The following is a 20,176-nucleotide window of genomic DNA, read 5'->3' on the forward strand; positions in this document are numbered from 1 at the left end:
TCACACATCGCAAGCGGCGCAGGTGGGAGAACCATATGTGCTCCCAAGGCCAGCGGCGCGCTCCCAGGACTAGACCGTGGTTTCCAAGGCCTCTCCGCTCTACCGGATGGGATGGCCTGGGCCTGCGTGCCCAGGAAGTGAAAAGCAAGAACCGGGAAAGGAGACCAACGCTAGCCAACAGACAGCTCACCGCCAATAGCGGCCCCGGGCGCGCGCGACGTCACTCGCCGTGGAGGCCAGCGCGAGCACGCCCTGGGGAAAGTGGCGTGGCTAAGCCCTTCCGGAAGTGACGTCGGCTTGGGGGCGGTGCTCGGCGGTGGCGGAGCGCGGCCCGGGTTCGCGCTGGGCTCCGCTCGCCCCCCGCCCCCCTCTATGAGGCAGAGGCCGCGGCGGCCGTTAGCGCTGTCGCTCCGGGGGCCGCGGCGGGCGGGGCTCCGGCGGGGCCCAGCCTAGTCCCCACCCCAGCCCGGCTCCCAGCCGCCCGCCCTCCCTCCCTCTCCCCGATGCAGGGGGCCGAGCTCCGGGATGGCGAGGCGGCGGCGGCGGCCGCTTCGTACCGCGTCCTGAGCCGCCTCCTCGGCTATGGAGAGGCGGCCCCCGAGCCAGGCCCGCCGCCACCGCCCCCGGGCCATGGCACCCCGCCGCCACCCTTCCTCGCGCGGCCCGGCCCGCGGGGCTCCCGGCCGCCGCAGCTGATGGTGTTCCGCAACGTGGGTCGGCCGCCGGAGGAGGAGGACGTGGAGGCGGCCCCGGAGCCGGGACCCTCGGAATTGCTGTGTCCCCGGCACCGCTGTGCCCTGGACCCCAAGGCCCTGCCGCCGGGATTGGCACTGGAGCGGACCTGGGGCCCGGCGGCTGGACTAGAGGCTCAGTTGGCGGCTCTGGGGCTCGGGCAGCCGGCAGGGCCGGGGGTCAAGACAGTCGGTGGGGGTTGCTGCCCGTGTCCGTGTCCCCCTCAGCCGCCCCCTCCGCAGCCCGAGCCGCCTGCTGCCGCCCCGCAGGCCGGGGAGGACCCCACGGAAACGAGCGACGCGCTGCTGGTCCTGGAGGGCTTGGAATCGGAGGCCGAGAGCCTGGAGACTAACAGCTGCTCGGAAGAGGAGCTCAGCAGCCCGGGTCGCGGAGGAGGAGGGGGCGGCCGGCTTCTGCTGCAGCCCCCAGGCCCTGAATTACCTCCGGTGCCCTTCCCGCTGCAGGACTTGGTCCCTCTGGGGCGCCTGAGTAGAGGGGAGCAGCAGCAGCAGCAGCAACCTCCCCCGCCCCCGCCTCCTCCCGGGCCCCTCCGGCCACTCGCGGGTCCTTCTCGGAAGGGCTCCTTCAAAATCCGCCTCAGTCGCCTCTTTCGCACCAAGAGCTGCAACGGTGGCTCCGGCGGTGGGGATGGGACCGGCAAGAGGCCTTCTGGAGAGCTGGCTGCTTCAGCTGCAAGCCTGACAGACATGGGAGGCCCTGCAGGCCGGGAGCTGGACGCGGGGAGGTGAGACCGGCCGGGGGCTGGCCGACAAACTTCCTTTTCTTGTTTGGTTTCCCTTTTTATCTATTGCTACCGCGATCCTGACAGTTCTTAAGATAGGGTCTTCAGGAGGAGGCAGAGACTTGGGACCAAAGGTGGTAACATCTCGCATAAGGTCAGCGCTAATTGTGGAAACAGCTTTCACTCTTAAAGAGTGCACACTCCGTGACACTTCCCAGCTGGTTTGCATCTCTCTTGTTGGAAGATGGTTTCAGACCATCCTCCCATCCCCACCCTGGCATGGCTTTTAAGTTTTTCCAAGGCGGCTGTGTGCCATTATCCCTGGAAGGGAGATTGCTGGAAATGTTTGGCCTTTGGGGCAAAAAGCTGGTATTGCATCTTGACCGCCATGCTTATTCTGTGTACCAGCACCGCACCTCCCTTCACACTCATGCATGCAAATGACAGGAGAATCTTCAAATGCAGTTGCGGGCCAGCAATCAATTGGACACCGCTATTCAAAGTTTTAATGTTTTCCTGGTTGTTCCCTTAGATGAACTTGGCATATCAAACTTAGGTGCTGACCACTGTCTCTGAGAATAGAAAATAGCAGACTGGGCATAGTGGCGCACACCTGTAATCCCAGCACTTTGGGAGGCCGAGGAGGGCGGATCGCCTGAGCTCAGGAGTTTGAGACCAGCCTGGGCAACATGGTGAAACCCCATCTCTACAAAACAAACAAACGAACAAAAAGTAGCCCCCATCTCTACAAAAAAAAAAAAAAAATACAAAAAAATTAGCCGGGAGTGGTCCCAGCTACTCGGGAGGCTGAGGCAGGAGGATCACTTGAGCCCAGGAGGCAGAGGTTGCAGTGAATAGTGATCGTGCCACTGCACTCCAGCTTGCGTGACAGAGTGAGAGCCTGTCTCGAGAAAATAGCTTTGCGCTCTCTCAAAGCCATTTGAGAATTCTAAGTACCAGTAAGATATAGACAAGGTACAGACAGGTACATGAGTTCTAGGCCAATTGATGAAAATTCCAAACGTAGACGTTGAGTTTTTTTCCTGCATTTCTGAGGGGTGGACTGATCTTTGGCAACGAGTGTTACATCTGTAGCGTTGGTTTACAAAGCTGTCAACTTTGGTGTCAGTGAAATGAGTTACCTTGTGGTAACTGCCACTGTGGTTTGTACTTCTTTGAGCGGGTTCTCAGAAAGATTGGAATGGGTTTTGTTGTGGATTACGTGATGGATTCTTGAGACATACTGGCAGCCATAAACCAAAGCTAAAGAACAGGTATAAATTGATAACCTTACTGTGAACTAAGATCACTTGGGGAGCTTTTTGAAAAGCCTAAAAGTTTGAATTTTTTAAAAGCTCTCCAGTTGATCCTGAACTGGGAACCAGTCATCCATAGACTTCTGTTTTCAAGGGAACTTGGGTACTCCAACAAGAAAATGTTGGGTGGATTTGGCTTTCTTGCCCTTTCTGAACAGCTGTGCCATGGGCTTATCTTGGGGATCAGGCCAAATCCAAACTTTCTAAAGAAATCAGTGTGTTGCCCCTTTAGGTAGGCCGGTGTTTCTGCTTTGCCTCCCAGTGAATTCATGCTGGGAGTTCAGATCTTGAAAAGTGGGTGGCTGCTGAAACAGCTTTTTTTGTGGTAGGCTCTATATTCGATGCTCCACTTACCAGCACAGATGAAATTTTCATCAGATGCAGGGAAGGGCGGGATTAAAGCTATGGGTAATGACATGGGATAGATTGCTAATTTTCTTGTTGTTTGTCTTGCCTTTGTTCCATATTGACCAGGAGTTCGTCTGAGATTCCAGAGACGCCAAATACGAGGTGTGGCGTGAAATTAGCTGCTACGTCTAATAGATTAGGAAGAGGAAAAGGCATATAACATTATACGGTTTTTTGCCTTTGGAAGCAGAATTTAATGGTCATTGGCTGCTCTGTCACCAACCCTCACACTAAGCACAATACAGATTTCTGCTGCAGAGCAAATTGGGCTGTAGCTTTGCAAAGAAGCTTAGTTCAGGGCACTGGAGAATTACATTTTTTGGTCCAAGGGCTTTTTTTGATGAATTGGAGAAGAGCTAGTTATTTGTGTATAAACGTTTGGTTGACTGCTGTTTGGAGGCAGCATGCTGTATAGAGAATGTTAAAGTCTAGATTCCATGTAAATTCTAACATCAGCTGGGAGATGACCAAATTTGTCATCTTCCTGCTTCCCTTTTTCCCCATCTGTAAAATGGGTGAGCATTGACTGTCTTGTTCCTGTCCTTATAAGAGTAGATTTTCGAGAAGAGAAATCTAGATGGAATATTTTGTGCTTTTTAGAAGATAAGTAATAGGACTGAGCTGGTAAATTTTTTAATGCTTAGGATTTGGTGCTGCTTGTGAGCTTTTCAACAGCTTACTATGTGCCAGTCTTGCTGGCAGCCTCGCAGCTGTGAGAAACTTGGTGAGTCTGGCCAGGGTAGTTGTGATTTCTGTGGATCTGCACCTCCTAAGTCCGCAATAGTGGGAAGATGAGTTTGGATTTTTAGCTTGTTCTCTTGTTTTGATTGGTAGGACCTGGAAATGGTGAGAAATTTCAGTCTTTTGCCAAAGGGTATATGCCTTTGTCCTCATTGTTGATTGGAGTTAATTATGGGCTTCTGTAGTCTTTGCTGTATAATTTGGGGCATTTACAGTAACCTCTGGGCATAATTCCCTTTGCTATTCCCAACATCTGCCTTCCTACAATCATTTTAGAAGGTTTAACAATTCCCACATTTTAGCACTAAGCAAAACTTCCTTTTAGTTGCTTTTGAGTCTGGTAAGTGGACCTACCTGGATATATTGTCTTTAGTGTAGTATGAGTTAGCTTAGGGAACTCTTTTTGTTTTGTTTTTTGTTTTGAGGTGGAGTCTTGCTCTGTCGCCCAGGCTGGAGTGCAGTGGTGCGATCTTGGCTTACTGCAACCTCTGCTTCCCGGGTTCAAGCGATTCTCCCGCGCCCAGGCTGGAGTGCAGTGGTGCGGTCTTGGCTTACTGCAACCTCTGCTTCCTGGGTTCAAGCGATTCTCCTGTGTCAGTCTCCCCAGTAACTGGGATTACAGGGGCCCACCACCACACCCGGCTCATTTTTTTTATTTTTTATTTTTAGTAGAGCTGGGGTTTTGCCATGTTGGCCAGGTTGGTCCTGAGCTCCTGACCTCAGGTGATCAGCCTGCCTTGGCCTCCCAAAGTGCTGGGATTACAGGCATGAGCCACCACGTCTGACGAACTTAGATAACTCTTTTTAATTGAGGTAAGAAATGGGTCCACCAGTTGGGTGTGGTAGCGCGCACCTGTAGTCCCAATACTCGGAAGGCAGAGGCAGGAGGATTACTTGAGCCCAGGAAGTTCAAGGGCACAGTAAGCTATGATGTGCCACTGCACTCCAGCCTGGGCAACAGAGCCAGACTCCATCTTTTTTTTTGGGGGGGGGGGGGCAGGGACGGAGTCACGCTCTGTTGCCCATGCTGGAGTGCAGTGGCCCAATCTTGGCTCACTACAACCTCTGCCTCCCGGGTTCAAGCCATTCTCCTGCCTCATCCTCCCGAGTAGCTGGGACTGCAGGTACACGCCACCACGCCTGGCTAATTTTTTGTATTTTAGTAGAGATAGCGTTTCACTGTGTTGCCCAGGCTGGTCTCGAACTCCTGAGCTCAGGCAGTCCGCCCACCGCAGTCTCCCAAAGTGCTGGGATTACAGGCGTGAGCCACCACGCCCAGCTGACTCCATCTCTTTAGAAAGAAAGAAAGAAAGAGAGAGAGAGAGAGAGAAAAAGAGAGAGAGAGAAAGAGAAAGAGAGAAAGAGAGAGAGAAAGAAAGAAAGAAAGAAAGAAAGAAAGAAAGAAAGAAAGAAATGGGCCCAGCAACTAATCAGGTTTCTGTTCTGGGGAACTGGGCTAGGGCTTATAACACACATATGTTGGAATTCAAAGAGCTGGGCTTGATGCCTGTGGTCCTCAGTGTAATCTAGCATTGCTATTTCAGGAAAACCAGTGGAGTTCCCATGTCTGTTTCTCGTATGTTGAGCTGATTGCCTTCCTTTAGATTTGGTGAGAGATCTAATTTGATCTGACCATTTTGAATCATCACGTAATACACACTTGGTTGGAAATAGGTACCTTGTTCACTTTTCAAGATTTGTTTTTTACCAAGTTAACAGATGAGGCTATTACTGGCTGTCTTCATGGTAGTGAGGTGGAGAAATGGAGGATGGTTCTGTAGTGGTTTCCTATCTATTTATTTGGGGGAAAAAAAACAAAATATAGAATTCTGGAAAGAGAGGCAGACTGCTTTGGCATCCATTTGGGGCCCTGCTGTCGTGGACAGACCTGGCCGACGTGGGAAATCTTTTTCACTGTATCCTTGGGTCTTCAGGTCTGAAGGGATCTTTTTGAGTAATAGCATGACATGCTGAGAGCAAAATGATTTTATGGTGTGATGAGGAAGTTCTGATTTTATGTTTGGGTTTTGGGTCCACACACTGTTGATCTTTTTAACTATTTTTTCCATTAAGTGGTTGTGGTTGGCAGCTCTCCTTTAGAACGAACTCCTGGGCTTAAAAAAAAAAATCTCTGTCCATTTGAGTCCTGTGCCGTGCTTCTCACTCCTTAACATTCTGTCTGCCAACATCGTTTCTAAGGTTTTAGACCTTGAACCATGCCTCTTGGCTTTTTCCCTGGAAGTTCCCTCTGTAGGTTCTTTAGTTGGTTTATGATGGAGTTTTGGATCTGACCTTGCTGCACAGATGTCTGTGTATTGGAACTAAAAATGAACACATGGTTTTTGTGCCTGTAGCACATGAACAGACACTGGCTTATGACGTGTTGGAAATGGCACAGGCTGGCTGACTTGGCACTGTGTGCTTTAGCAGGGGCAGAGGTACATTGGAGCCATAAAATCTGGTGTTTGGACATCCTAGTTTGGAAGTTACTTTAGAAAAGGACATGTGTAAATCTTAGGGCATCAGTACAGGGGATTTATGGGCAAGATAGGTTATTATTATTTCATTGTTTTTATTTTAGGTTTCAAGGAATTTTAAAACCGGCCAATGGTTACATCTATATGTTGTTGTTCTGTCTAGTCTAATGCTTTGAACTCCTTTATCCCATAAATCTGTTGCAGTACAGTTAATAATTTGCAGGGTAAAAGTGGACAGAGGCATCCTGTTTTTTTGTTACCTACAGCATAGGCAGTAATTTAGCTGACACAAAGGACTGCTGGCCTCAAAGACCTTTGCCTAAGGCCTTCTGCCCTGTCCTTTTCTGTCACCTGAAGCACAGCCCACCAAATGCTATTCTGTCCCACCCTACTCCTCCAGTCTTTGTTGCTGCTAAGATGAAAGTGGCCTACTGGCAAAGATAGAGGGGTATTATAACTTTGCACCCTAATGCTTGTTGAGGTGATCTGAGGAAGAATAAGTAACACGGGAATGTAGTATAGAGGGTTAGTTTAAAATGTTATCTGAAATTCCATTGTTCATATTGCTCTCCAAAATATAGTGTGTCAGCTTAGAATGGCCTTTTATCATTCCAAATGGTTCATGTATACAAAAGGGGATATATAAAGTGTATGTCTTTGAATAATAATAAAATACAAACATAGGTACCCATCACTAAACTTAACAAATAGAATGTTATCAGTACCTTTGAAGAGTGTTGCTTTCTAATTACATCTTACCCCTCCCCCAGGTAACCACCATCCTCAACTTTATGTTAATCAGTACCTTGCTTTGTTGTTGTTGTTGTTTTTTTATAGTCATCTAGATTGGTTTTTTCATGAATGACTGCCATTAGAATGCTGTCAGGATCCTTGAGACAGATACTGCTTTGGGTTTGTAGTTAGGCTTGTCTCCCCAAAGAGAGAAAGAAGCATGCATATTTATTAGTAGCCTTTTGGCCTCCTAGACTTTAGACCTTTTACCTTCCCAAGCATCCAGCCATGAGGCCCCCCTTATTTGCCAGGAAAAACCATTCTGGCACTCTCGAACAGCTCTCCCTGGATTCAGATGTTTTTCTTTTTCTAGATCCTAGAAACTATGATTTTCTTCTTCAAAATGCCGGGGGTGGGGGAGAAGATGAGCTGAAGTGAGAAGGCCTCCACAAGATGTGTGCATTTGGGTCCTGCCGTTCTTCAGTGCTTGGCACTGAAGAGACTCGTCCCCAGCATGGGCAGATGGCAGAGTAATGCAGCTTCCTTTGAAAAGAGGCAAACGGCCAAATGGCTGAGGTGTGAACCTTTTGAAAGGCCAGTGCTTTAGGTTTCTATTTGCTGGGTTTAATGTTGTACCCACAAGTTATCAAATAAAAATCAGCTTGGAAGCTCTTCAGCAGTCCTAAAGTTCATGTCCAGTGGAATTAACATTGCGTTTCAGTCCTCTGGATTTTTGGAACTAAGCTGCAGTCATGAGCCACTTTTATGAGCAGAGAAACTGTGGCCATATCTTATTTTTATGTAGCCACCTCTCCTGTGGGTGCTGTGGGTGGAATATTCATAGTGAGCGTGATCATCAGACCCCTCAAGTATGGAAGAGGTTGCCAAGGGAATGTAAAGCTAGGTTAGGAGAAAGACGGACCAGGGTTTCAGCTCGTTCTGAATAAGATCTTCATGGTATGGTTTTAGAATTTTGTTTGAGGTGAATTCTGAGAAGCTCAGATATCAGTGTTAAAACATAAATGCATAAATATCTTCTGAAGTCAAATAATTTAAAATAGAATTTCATTTTGGATTTTCTTTGCTTTTGCCCCTCTCTATTGGTGCAGTTTATAGTTGAAAAGAGTTTAAGTTCTATTTAGACCTTTGGGTAAGAGTATTTTTGGAAGGAGAGCCAGCTACAATGCTAGGAGACAGGCACTCAATTCTGGGGTAGGATTTTAAGTGTGTTTTACTGTTATTTTATATATATTTTTTTTTTTTAATTTTTAATTTTTTAATTTTTTTGAGACAATGTCTCACTCTGTCACCCAGGCTGGAATGCAGCGGCTCAATCATGGCTCACTGCAGCCTTGACCTTCCCAGGTTCAGGTGACCCTCCCACCTCACACTCCTGAGTAACTGGGACTAGAGGTGTGCACCACCACGCCCAGCTAATTTTTATATTTTTTGCAGAGACGAGGTTTCACCATGTTGCCCAGGCTGGTCATGAACTCCTGGGCTCAAGCAATCTGCCCACCTCAGTCTCTCAAAGTGTTGGGATTACAGGTGTGAGCCATTGCACCGGGCCTGAGGTATAATGTATATACCGCAAAATTTACCCTTTTAAGTGTCCAGCTCTATTAATTTTGACAAATTTATATATAGTCATCATAACCTCTACCATAATCAGCATATAACATATTTCTTTTTCTTTTTTCTTTCTTTTTTTTTTTTTTTTTTGAGATGGAGTCTTACTCTGTCATCCAGGCTGGAGTGCAGTGATGTGATCTTGGTTCACTGCAACCTTTACCTCCCGGGCTCAGGCAATTCTCTTACCTCAGCCTCCTGAGTAGCTGGGATTACAGGTGCATGCCACCATGCCCAGCTAATTTTTGTATTTTTAGTAGAGATGGGGTTTCATCATGTTCGCCAGGCTGGTCTCGAGCTCCTGACCTTGTGATCCGCCCACCTCGGCCTCCCAAAGTGCTGGGATTACAGGAGTGAGCCACCTGCCCAGCCAGCATATGGCATATTTCTTTTTTTATTTTTATTTTATTTTACTTTATTTTGAGATGGAGTCTCACTCTGTCGCCCAGGCTGGAGTGCAGTAGCATGATCTCGGCTCACTGCAAGCTCCGTCTCCTGGGTTCACGCCATTCTCCTGCCTTAGCCTCCCAAGTAGCTGGGACTACAGGTGCCCGCCACCACGCCCGGCTAATTTTTTGTATTTTTAGTAGAGACAGGGTTTCACTGTGTAGCCAGGATGGTCTTGATCTCCTGACCTTGTGATCCGCTTGCCTTGGCCTCCCAAAGTGCTGGGATTACAGGTGTGCGCCACCGCACCCAGCCAGCATATAGCATATTTCTATCACCTCGACAAGTTCAGTCATTCTGAGGTGAGTTTTTTTAGTTTAACACACTTCTGGCCATAATGTCTTTGTTGGAGTCTTTTGAGTTTCTTTCATTTCTTGCTGAAAAGCCACTTGAAAGTGTGGTAAGAAGTGAAGTTATCTAGGCCGGGCACTGTGGCTCACGCTTGTAATCACAGCACTTTGGGAGGCCAAGGCGGGCGGATCACAAGGTCAGGAGATCGAGACCACGGTGAAACCCCGTCTCTACTAAAAATACAAAAAATTAGCCGGGCATGGTGGCAGGCGCCTGTAGTCCCAGCTACTCGGAGAGGCTGAGGCAGGAGAATGGCGTGAACCCGGGAGGCGGAGCTTGCAGTGAGCCGAGATTGCGCCACTGCACTCCAGCCTGGGTGACAGCGCAAGACTCCGTTGCAAAAAAAAAAAAGAAGTGAAGTTATCTTTGGTATATTAACCAAAAGATCTGGGTTTTCAGACTGGTTCCCTGAAACAGCATCAAGAAGTCATGGGGAGGGCTGTCTGAGTGGCAGCTCAGAGAGAAGAATGGGCCCTCTTGTATGCTAGGCAGAGCCCCTAATCTGAGGAGGCCCACTTAGTAGCTGATGGCTTTGACCCATGCCTTGGGGCAATTGTGCAGAAATCAGAGGTCTTCAAGGTTGAAGACTGCATGTGCATCCTGCAGTGCTATTCTCAGGTCAGAATCTGTTCCTTGATTCACTTTGGGATGACCATATCCTATAGGCAAGCCCAGAGGGAAAATTTGCTCTGAGCTGGTGCCTGTTCAGGTCAGGAGCCCTTTTCTTGGCTCCCAGATGGAAATTAGCTCTGCATCAGACTTCCTTCCTCTTGAAATGGACTTGCTAATTACCATTCAAGGTGTTTTACTCTTTTAATGTACTGGGTATGGTGAGCTCCAAAGGGATTTCTCATTGCTTTGTAGGCTGGTGAATTCTTTAGCCAAATCTACTTAAGGAATTGCCTTAATTATTTTAAATTCTCCCCCTTTATTTTATGCTTTATTACAAGAGTGTTGCTGACAACGACTAGGGTTTGCTTTATTTTTCAGTGCATCTGGAACTGAGTGTTGTGGTGACTTAAATGCGTATGTGTTCATTTCTCCCCTCTATTATCTGTCTGCTTTCTCACTCCCTAGGAAACCCAAGTTGACAAGAACTCAAAGTGCCTTTTCTCCGGTCTCCTTCAGCCCCCTGTTCACAGGTAAGGGTAATATCTTTCTCTCTTCTGACATCTGAAAACAGGGGCGTTCTGAGACCTGTTGGGAAACACAGATGCATCACAGGGAGCTGTAGGCATGTCTGCAGTTATTTCCTTCATTCCATGCTTAGTGGGTTTGGGGTGAGGCTATTTTTATGGTATGGAATGTGTTCTTGACTTTGGATGCTTTATAGTTGGAGGTAAAGGCTGCTTGTTGGTAATAAGGTGGCCTGGGTGGCCCTAGCAGTTACGCAGTGCTTAGTTCAGGGTCATCACATATAAATTAAAACTAGAAATTACAAATTTATGGGCTCACAGTGCATAAAAGACTCTCTAGAAGTCATACAATTTCTGTCTCCGCTTCCAAGGGAGTTCATGGGTTATCTCATAAAAATGATCCATGATTATCTGGTCTATTTTTAAAGACTTTTTTGGGCAAAGGGGATTACTTGAGCTCTTGTCTGTTTAGGGGCTTGCAGTTCCTGCAGCTGTTAGAGTTCTTTATTGAATCTAATTTAAGTCTGCCCTCTTGCAGCAGGGAACACAGTTGCTAAACTAGGAAGGCTGTAGAATCTCCTTTGGATGATGGGTAACTGCCTTCTCATTTCATAGGGAGCTTTTTCAGAGAGGGAGACCTTCTGTTATATCAGTCACAGGTGAAGCTCCTGCATGAATAAGCTGTAGAAAAGTGGGGCTTTGCCCATGTCTCAGAAACTGAGTACTTCTCATTGGTTGTGACTGAGAAGCCTTTAAAAAAAATCCCAGTCTCAAACTCCTTTGGATATCATGTCCCTCAAAAAGGTGATTGGAAGACTTATGATTTGGGAATGGATGCTTCCAGGAAAATGTTAAGCAGGCCAATGAGACTTGCAGCTGGGTAGATTGTGGTGAACTGTCAAAACAAGTGAATTGGTACCTGTATAGACACCTACTGTAGTGGAGAAGGAGGTTTCTGTTCTTATCCAAGCCCAGAATTAAAAAATCTTATTTTGTGATACCATGTCTTTCTAGTTAATAGTTGTTTCCTCATTAAAGTAAGGAACATGGCTGGTCATGGTCACGGTGGCTCATGCCTGTAATCCCAGCACTTTGGGAGGTCGAAGTGAGCAGATCATCTGAGGTCAGGTGTTTCAGACCAGCCTGGCTAACATGGTGTGAAACCCCGTCTCTACTAAAAATACAAAAAATTAGCGGGGGCATGGTGCCGCATGCCTGTAGTCCAGCTACTCGGGAGGCTGAGGCAGGAGAATTGCATGAACCTGAGAGGCTGAGGTTGCAGTAAGCAGAGACTTTGCCACTGCACTCCAGCCTGAGTGACTGAGCCTCTGTCTCAAAAGAAAAAGGAACACCACCTACATTTGTAGTTTGAGGTTCAGGTCAGCCTCAGCCCTCTTGAATGACATCCTTTATGTTAAGTGCTCTACCAATAGTCTAGACTGCTCTGGCCTATCAGGAAACACACTTGTCTGGCTCCATTGCATTGCTCTGGGCAGCCAGGCTCTCAGTTACCAAGCTATATGGTGAGTCTGGTACCAGCTTTCTAGAACTTCCACTGATGACTTTTGTTTGTTTATTTTTGACACAGGGCCTCACTTTGTCTCCCAGGCTGGAGTGCAATGGTGCAGCCTCAGCTTACTGCAGCCTCGACCTCCTAGGCCCAAATGATCCTCCCACCTCAGCCTCCAGAATAGCTGGGACTATAGGCATGCACCACCATACCTGACTAATTTTTTTATTTTTGTAGAGACGGGGTCTTAACATATTGCCCAGGCTGGTCTTGAACTCCTGAGTGCAAGTGATTCGCCTATCTTGGCCTCCCAAAGTGTTGGAATTACAGGTGTGACCCACTGCACCTGGTCTCACTGATGACTTTTAGAAGAGCTTTTCTGTTTATCTTAATTAGTATTCAAGACCTTTGTAAAAAAACTGTGTATTTAGGTTCTGAAAACCCAGTTCCCTTTTGTTAGATATTGGTCACCTCATTTTCTTAACAGGGAAACATTAAAATACTAGCTGAGGGGCTCATTCAGCCCTGAATAAAAAAAAAAAGGTGTTGGAAGGAACACCCTAAGGGCTAAATTAGAGAAATCCTGAGTTCTGACCTGGGAATCAGGCCTGCCAAAATAACCCTATTCCTGGCTATCAGCTTGTGTTCATATTAATAAAATACCTTTCATCCTCTCGTGACTCAAGTGGAGAGGGAATAGACAGAGTTGGGTGGCAAGGAGTACTGTATATGGCAGAGAACAGAACTGCATGACATGCTGGGAAGAAGAGAGGCCATGTGCCGCCTCCCACCAAGTTCCTATGGAGAAGCTGCCTCTTAGATTACCTGACTTTTGTCTGACTGTGAAAGTAGTTAATTTTTAGGACTATAAATTGTACTTTCAGCCTTTGTGGCCTCAGCTATTAAGAACAGATATCTTATTCAGGTGGATTCTCTTATGTGTGAATACTCTGGAAAATCAAGATACGGCATGCCCTCTAGGAAGAAGTTAGTACTAACATTGGGAACTTTTATCTGCATTCAGCTTACTGTACAGTTCTTAGGTTTTCTGGCCCTTGCTTTCCATGTCTGCTTGGGCATATAACAAGCCACTTGGCTTGCTTCCTAAGGCAGAAATTGATACACAATTCTGAAAAAATAAATGGTATGGGTTCCATTGGATAAAGAAGACCCCTTGTTTGAGGGTACGTTGTAAGTCAGTGGCAGAGCCAGAATTAGATGGTTTTTCCACTGTCAGTCCCATGGTTTTGTCCTAAAGAATCCTTGACCCTTAACAGGGCAAAGGAATGATAGAATTTAAAAATTGACTTCCTGGTGTTGGGGTGATTTCAGCCATGGGGGCATTAGGTTTTGAGCTTTCTGAGAGCAGCAGACCCCCCAGCCTCGCCTGCTTGCCCTTTGCTTCCCTTTGCTTTCTGCATCAGCTTTGGGCAAGGTGCTTCTGTAACTTGCTTGCTCCATGAATCCCTCAGGTGAAACTGTGTCGCTTGTGGATGTGGACATTTCTCAGCGGGGCCTGACCTCTCCACACCCTCCAACTCCCCCTCCTCCTCCGAGAAGAAGCCTCAGCCTCCTAGGTATAGTTTCTTCCCCTCTCCGCCTTCTTGCCTAGTGGAAGGGTGAGCTCCAGGGACTTGTTCTTTGCTGGGGGCCGACCACGCTTCTGGGTTTCCGATGATGACTCAATTATTTCCCAGCTCTTTCTCAGCACCCCGTCATCTCCCTAAGCAATTAAATGGGTCTCACCCGCATGCTGTAATACTTACTATGCATATATTAATTCTATTTACATTTATCTTGCCTTGAACCCACTGCTGTTGGGCTGCATTAGGAATATCCTTACTACCCTGCTTTCCAAAAGCAAACCAGAGTAAGATGATTGTTGCCCTCTGTGCAAAAAGACTGGGTGAAGGTTGGGCCATCCTGCCCCAGAGGGCAGCCTGATAGTCCTTCTCCCTCTCCTCTGCCTTCAGCGTGCTCATTCTGTGCTCACATTTCTGAACCTCTTGCTTTTGTTCTCTCTTCTAGATGATATCAGTGGGACGCTGCCTACATCTGTCCTTGTGGCTCCGATGGGGTCTTCCTTGCAGTCTTTCCCCCTACCTCCGCCTCCTCCACCCCATGCCCCAGGTTAGCTTAGTTTAGAGGCAAGACTTGTAAGAGTTGGGAGTACAAAGTGATACTTTGTACCATAGAAGGATGGGAGAAATCTATTTATGGAAATAACAGCTTAGTAGAAAGTTTAAATCTTTTCCCCTTGGCTGGACCAGACTCCTTGGAAATGAGGCCAAGAACTGGTTTTCCTAACCCGTTTTCTTTATGGAGGTCAATCTGATTTTTGTTAGGGATAAAAGACTATTGAATTTTTCATCAGTCTTTGCTGCTGAGACTGTTTTGCAATCCTAGAGTAGATATCACTTAAGAAACTGCCTTAATTTCAGGATAGTGAGGTTTAATATGTTGGTGGTTTTCAACATTCTGTGGTTTTTCTAAGCTTTTAGTATTTACTGCAGCCTTGTAAATAAGTACCAAGCATTTAGCAGCCCATACTTGCTTTGCCAGCTTACAGTACCCAAGGAATAAAATGAATGAAATCAGCATTCTTTTCTACTTGCCTGGCAAAATCGTTACTCTTCCTGGGCAAGTAAGCGAGTCACTATTTCCAAGGCTGCCTTATCAGCACTTCACTTCGAGGTGGGAGAAGTTGGAATCGCTCTAGGCTGGTGAAGCCCCTGAAGTAGTCACCTTAGTCAGGTTAGTGAGCAGCTCCCCTCCCCCTTTCCTGGGGTTAACTGCCCCCACCCATCCTTCACAGCTTACACAAGCCCACACAGCTTTTTGTTCCAGCCCATCCAGCTCTTTCCCACTGCTTTGGCTTCTACCCTTTCCAGCTTAGCTTCTAATGCCTTGCCCTCTTCAGTTAGCATCCTCTGTTTTTGGGGGAGGGTCTATTTGTGGTTGGGAGCAGTGAGGGTAAACAAGTGACCACCACTGTCTTGCCCTGCAGATGCATTTCCCCGGATTGCTCCCATCCGAGCAGCTGAATCCCTGCACAGCCAACCCCCACAGCACTTCCAGTGTCCCCTCTACCGGCCTGACTCGAGCAGCTTTGCAGCCAGCCTTCGAGAGTTGGAGAAGGTAGGTGGTACCTAAGGACTGGCAGGTCACTTCTCCCTCCTCCCGTTAGCTAAATTCTGTACTCGGACACACCTTTATTTATTTGTTTATTTATTTTTAGAGACAGGGTCTGGCTCTGTTGCCCAGGCTAGGGTGTGGTGGCGTAATCATAGCTCACTGTAGCCTCGAACTCCTGGGCCAAAGGATCCTTCTGCCTCAGCCTCCCAAGTAGCTAGGACTGCAGGCATGCGTGACCAAGCCCAGCTAAAATTTATTTATATTTTTTGTAGAGACTGATCTTGCTGTTTCCCAGGCTGGTCTTGAACTCCTGGGCTCAACGTGATCCTCTTGCCTCTGCCTCCCAAAGCTCTAGGATTATAGGCCTAAGCCACCACACCCAGCCCCTGTTTATTGTTTTTAGAGGAAGAATAGTTTACTTGCTTCCATATTTACAGTGACAAAAACAGTGTGCTCCTGCTATTAGTTCCATGAGATGTAATAAAATTGAATTTGGGGAAAAAAATTTGGACATGATAAAGGTTGTTGGAGAAATGTTTTCATAGTCCAAGCTGATTTTGATAGATTAACTGATCCAATTCCCTCTTCTTTTCTTGGTAGGGTCTTTGGTAACGGAATTGTAGAATTATTATTCTTTGTTTTTTGTTGTTGTTGTTGTCTTGTTTTGTTTTTGAGACTGAGTTTCACTCTTGTTGCCCAGGCTGGAGTGCAGTGGCGCAATCTCAGCTTACTACAACCTGCACCTCCTGGATTCAAGCAACTCTCCTGCCTCAGCCTCCCGAGTAGCGGGGATTACAGGCGCCCACCACCATGCCCAGCTAATTACTGTATTTTTAGTAGAGATGGGGTTTCACCATGTTGGCCAGGCTGGTCTTGAACTCTTGACCTCAGGTGAGCCACCTGCCTTGGCCTCCCAAAGTGCTGGGATTACAGGTGTGAACCACTGCGCCCAGTCATTTTTTTTGTTTGTTTGACACAGAGTCTCACTGTGTAACCCAGGCTGGAGTACAGTGGTGCAATACCAGCTCACTGCAACCTCCACCTCCCAGGTTCAAGCGATTCTTCTGCCTCAGCCTCCTGAATAGCTGGGATTTTACAGGCATGTGCCACCAAACCCAGCTAATTTTTGTATTTTTAGTAGAGATGGGTTTTCACCATGTTGGCCAGGCTGGTCTCGAACTCTTGAACTCAAGTGATCCGCCTGCCTCAGCCTCCCAAAGTGTTAGGATTATAGGCATGAGCCACAGCTCACGGCCAGAATTATTATTCTGTTACTTTGGAGGGCTAAAAGTATAGTGAGCCTGATGTTCATTGCTAATGGTTGAGACACTTGTAAGTGGCTTTTACGTATTGAAATATTTTGGAGAGAATGCAGAGGGTTCTCCCATGTTAAGATAGATTGCGCTGAAAACTTTGACATTTCTCTGTCCTGGTAACTGGTGGACTGCTTCTTGTCTTTGATAGTGTGGTTGGTATTGGGGGCCAATGAATTGGGAAGATGCAGAGATGAAGCTGAAAGGGAAACCAGATGGTTCTTTCCTGGTACGAGATAGTTCTGATCCTCGTTACATCCTGAGCCTCAGTTTCCGATCACAGGGTATCACCCACCACACTAGAATGGAGCACTACAGAGGTAAGAGATGCTGGTAAGAGAGCCTTCTTCCCCCCTTGACTTGCTCTACCTTTGCTGTCTGACTTTTTTGTGGAAGAGATTCGTAGGAATGGAACTACAAATAGGGGAAAAATTATCTTAAACTCAGTTGAATATTGATATGAGCACTGATTTCCGTCACTAGAAGAAATGGAGAGGGTAGGGAAGGGAGAGTAAGGGTTCCATTTAAAAGTCTTGTCAGCAGCATCTTGTTTCCTAAATAGGAGGGCCTGAACAAAACTGTTGGAGCAGCTCCCAAGAGTTGAGCCAGTAAAACTCTTTAGGTAAAAGGAAGAAAGAACCTAGGACCATTAGGCAAATTCTCACAAGCTTTGTTTGTAATTAAACTTATCATCTAGAGATATTTTGTTAAATCACATATACAAAGAGGGTGAATTTAGTGTTGATCCTATAACTGTTCTGTTCTGAATTTCTTTCTTTCTTTCTTTTTTTTTTTTTTTGAGGCAGAGTCTCGCTCTGTCGCCCAGGCTGGAGTGCAGTGGTGTAATCTCAGCTCACTGCCTCCTGGGTTGAAGCGATTCTTCTGCCTCAGCCTCCCATGTAGCTGGGATTACAGGCATGTGCCACCATGCCTGGCTAATTTTTGTATTTTTAGTAGAAACAGCGTTTTACTGTGTTGGCCAGGCTGGTCTCGAACTCCTGACCTCAGGTGATCCACCTGCCTCGGCCTCCCAAAGGGCTTGGATTACAGGTGTGTCTGAATTTCTTTGTCTGATAGTCACTTTCTCCCAGGCAGCATGGTGATAATTTCCTCTTTTTGTCAGTGTTGTAGTCTCTTAGGAAATATTTATTAAAATGTTGAGAGTTTGTGGGATCAACGTGCTTTAGACTATCTGCCATCCTCCTAGTGGTACCTCTTCCTTTGTAATCAGGTGGTACTTCATGTGCCAGTCATGCCTAGAAGCCGACTTGTTAAACACAGCTCTCTGGATTGACTGTGTATCGAGACATTCCGTATTTAACTTGGACCAGAAACTTGTGATGGTCATTGGTTCTGAGGCTGGGTAATACATCCTTTGTCAAAATAGCTGTGTATGCTACAAATTGAAAAAGCGTAGAGAACTTTGGTGTGTTTCAGGGACTTGCTTCCCATCCCTCACAGTCTTCCTATGGTGGTCAACCTTAAGTGAATGCTCTGAGACATTGCATCTGAGGTAAGAGCTTCTGTCCTGCCTCTTCTCAGGCCCCACAGCATCTTCCCCACTCAGCCCACACTGCATTGGGTTCTCTTGTGAGGCAGGAAGTAGCCGTTAAGATCAGCATAGCTTTGTCCGTGGTTTCCTCTGTACTCACTTCTACCTTAGAGATAACACGAAGAGAAAGGAATTTCAATCCAATGATCTGGGAATGAATTAGATAACTAGGTGGGATAGGTGAGGGGGACTGCCTCCTGTTCTGCTGTTTGTGAAAATGAAAACACACAAGCAAAAAAACAAAATATGAAGCAGAGCATTTCAGAGTGAAGTATTTTGTTAAACCTATTCAAATGACTAGGCCCTGGGAATTATAAATAAATACTTGACTTTTAAGTTCTTGATAGGTGAGATGCCAGGAATAAGAGGTCTTTCAAATAGTTTTCCGATTACTTTTTTTTTTTTTTTTGAGATGGAGTCTAACTTTGTCACCCAGGTAGGAGTACAGTGGCGTAATCTCGGCTCATTGCAGCCTCCACTGCCTTGGTTCAAGCAATTCTTTTTTTGTTTTGTTTTGTTTTTTGAGACAGAGTCTCGCTCTGTCGCCAGGCTGGAGTGCAGTGGCGTGATCTCGGCTCACTGCAACCTCCGCCTCCCGGGTTCAAGCGATTCTCCTGCCTCAGCCTCCCACGTAGCTGGGATTACAGGTGCCCGCCACTATGCCCAGCTAATTTTTTGTATTTTTAGTAGGGACAGGGTTTCACCATGTTGGTCAGGCTGATCTTGAACTCCTGACCTTGTGATTCACCCGCCTTGGCCTCCCAAAGCACTAGGATTACAGGCGTGAGCCACCATGCCTGGCCGGGTTCAAGCAATTCTTGTAACCCAACCTCCCAAGTAGCTGAGATTACAGGTGTGCACCACCATGCCCAGCTAATTTTTGTATTTTTGGTAGAGGCAGGGTTTCGCCACGTTGGGCAGGCTGGTCTCGAACTCCTAGCCTCACGTGATCTGCCTGCCTCGGCTTCCCAAAGTGCTGAGATGACACACGTGAGCCACCTCACCTGGCCACCAGTTACTTTTTGTTAAAGGGACTTTGCTTCCTTGAATAAGTAGAATTTTTTTTTTTGAGATGGGGTCTCACCCTGCTGCCCAGGTTGGAGTGTAGTGGTGAGATCACGCCTCATCATAGCCTCAACCTCCCAGGCTCAAGCGATCCTCCTATCTCAGCCTTGCTAGTAGGTGGGACTAGTGTGCATCACCATGCCCAGCTAATTTAAAAAAATTTTTTCAGTAGAGACAGGGTCTCATTATGTTGCCCAGGCTGGTCTTGAACTCCTGGACAGGAGCAATTCTACTGCCTTGGCCTCCCAAAGTGCTGGGATTATAGACATAAGCCACTGTGCCTCGCCTATAACTGGAATTTTTTTTTTTTTGAGATGGAGTCTTGCTCCATCGCCCAGGCTAGAGTGCAATGGCGCGATCTCAGCTCAGTGTCAACCTCTGCCTTCCAGGTTCAAGCAATTCTCCTGCCTCAGCCTCCCAAGTTGCTGGGACTACAGGCACCCACCACCATGCCCAGCTAATTTTTGTATTTTTAGTAGAGACGGGGTTTCACCATATTGGCCAGGCTTGTCTCGAACTCCTGACCTTGTGATCCGCCTGCCTCGGCCTCCCAAAGTGCTGGGATTACGGGCGTGAGCCACGGCGCCCAGCCTTATAGCTGGAATTTTTAATGGAAACCTTGCGGGCCTTTCAGTTACCAGTTTGCAGTGGAGCATTTGTCTTTGTCTTTTTTAAGTGATACTGTAAGAGGAGGTAGAGAGACTCAAATCTGCAGTTCTCTTGACTAGTTAGTATCCCTTTTTTGTGTTTTTTTGTTTGTTTGTATTGTTTTATTTTTTAAAGACAGGGTCTGGCTCTGTGCCCAGGTTGGAGTGCAGTGCCACGATCTCAGCTCACTGCAGTCTCCACCTCCTGAGTTCAAGCAATTCTCCTGCCTCAGCCTCCTGAGT

At 47.1% G+C, this 20,176-nt stretch overlaps 1 protein-coding gene across 5 annotated transcripts in view; it reads left to right on the top strand.

Moving 5' to 3' along the window:
* The first annotated feature begins 293 nt into the window (after nucleotides 1–293).
* Nucleotides 294–20,176, top strand: part of SOCS7 (suppressor of cytokine signaling 7) — a 54,110-nt gene continuing 34,227 nt past the window's right edge. The window contains exons 1-6 of one of the 5 annotated variants that reach the window (XM_055256202.2): nucleotides 294–1,477; nucleotides 10,653–10,717; nucleotides 13,694–13,798; nucleotides 14,250–14,351; nucleotides 15,229–15,359; nucleotides 16,821–16,989. In XM_055256202.2, coding sequence (XP_055112177.1) covers nucleotides 504–1,477; nucleotides 10,653–10,717; nucleotides 13,694–13,798; nucleotides 14,250–14,351; nucleotides 15,229–15,359; nucleotides 16,821–16,989 — 1,546 coding nt within the window. In that variant the 5' untranslated portion in view covers nucleotides 294–503. The remainder of the gene's footprint in view (nucleotides 1,478–10,652; nucleotides 10,718–13,693; nucleotides 13,799–14,249; nucleotides 14,352–15,228; nucleotides 15,360–16,820; nucleotides 16,990–20,176) is intronic. The other 4 variants (XR_008653063.2, XR_010118111.1, XM_055256203.2 and 1 more) reach the window with 4 other exon arrangements.

Source organism: Symphalangus syndactylus, chromosome 20 (assembly GCF_028878055.3).
Source record: "Symphalangus syndactylus isolate Jambi chromosome 20, NHGRI_mSymSyn1-v2.1_pri, whole genome shotgun sequence".
In the NCBI taxonomy this organism is placed as follows: Eukaryota; Metazoa; Chordata; class Mammalia; order Primates; family Hylobatidae; genus Symphalangus; species Symphalangus syndactylus.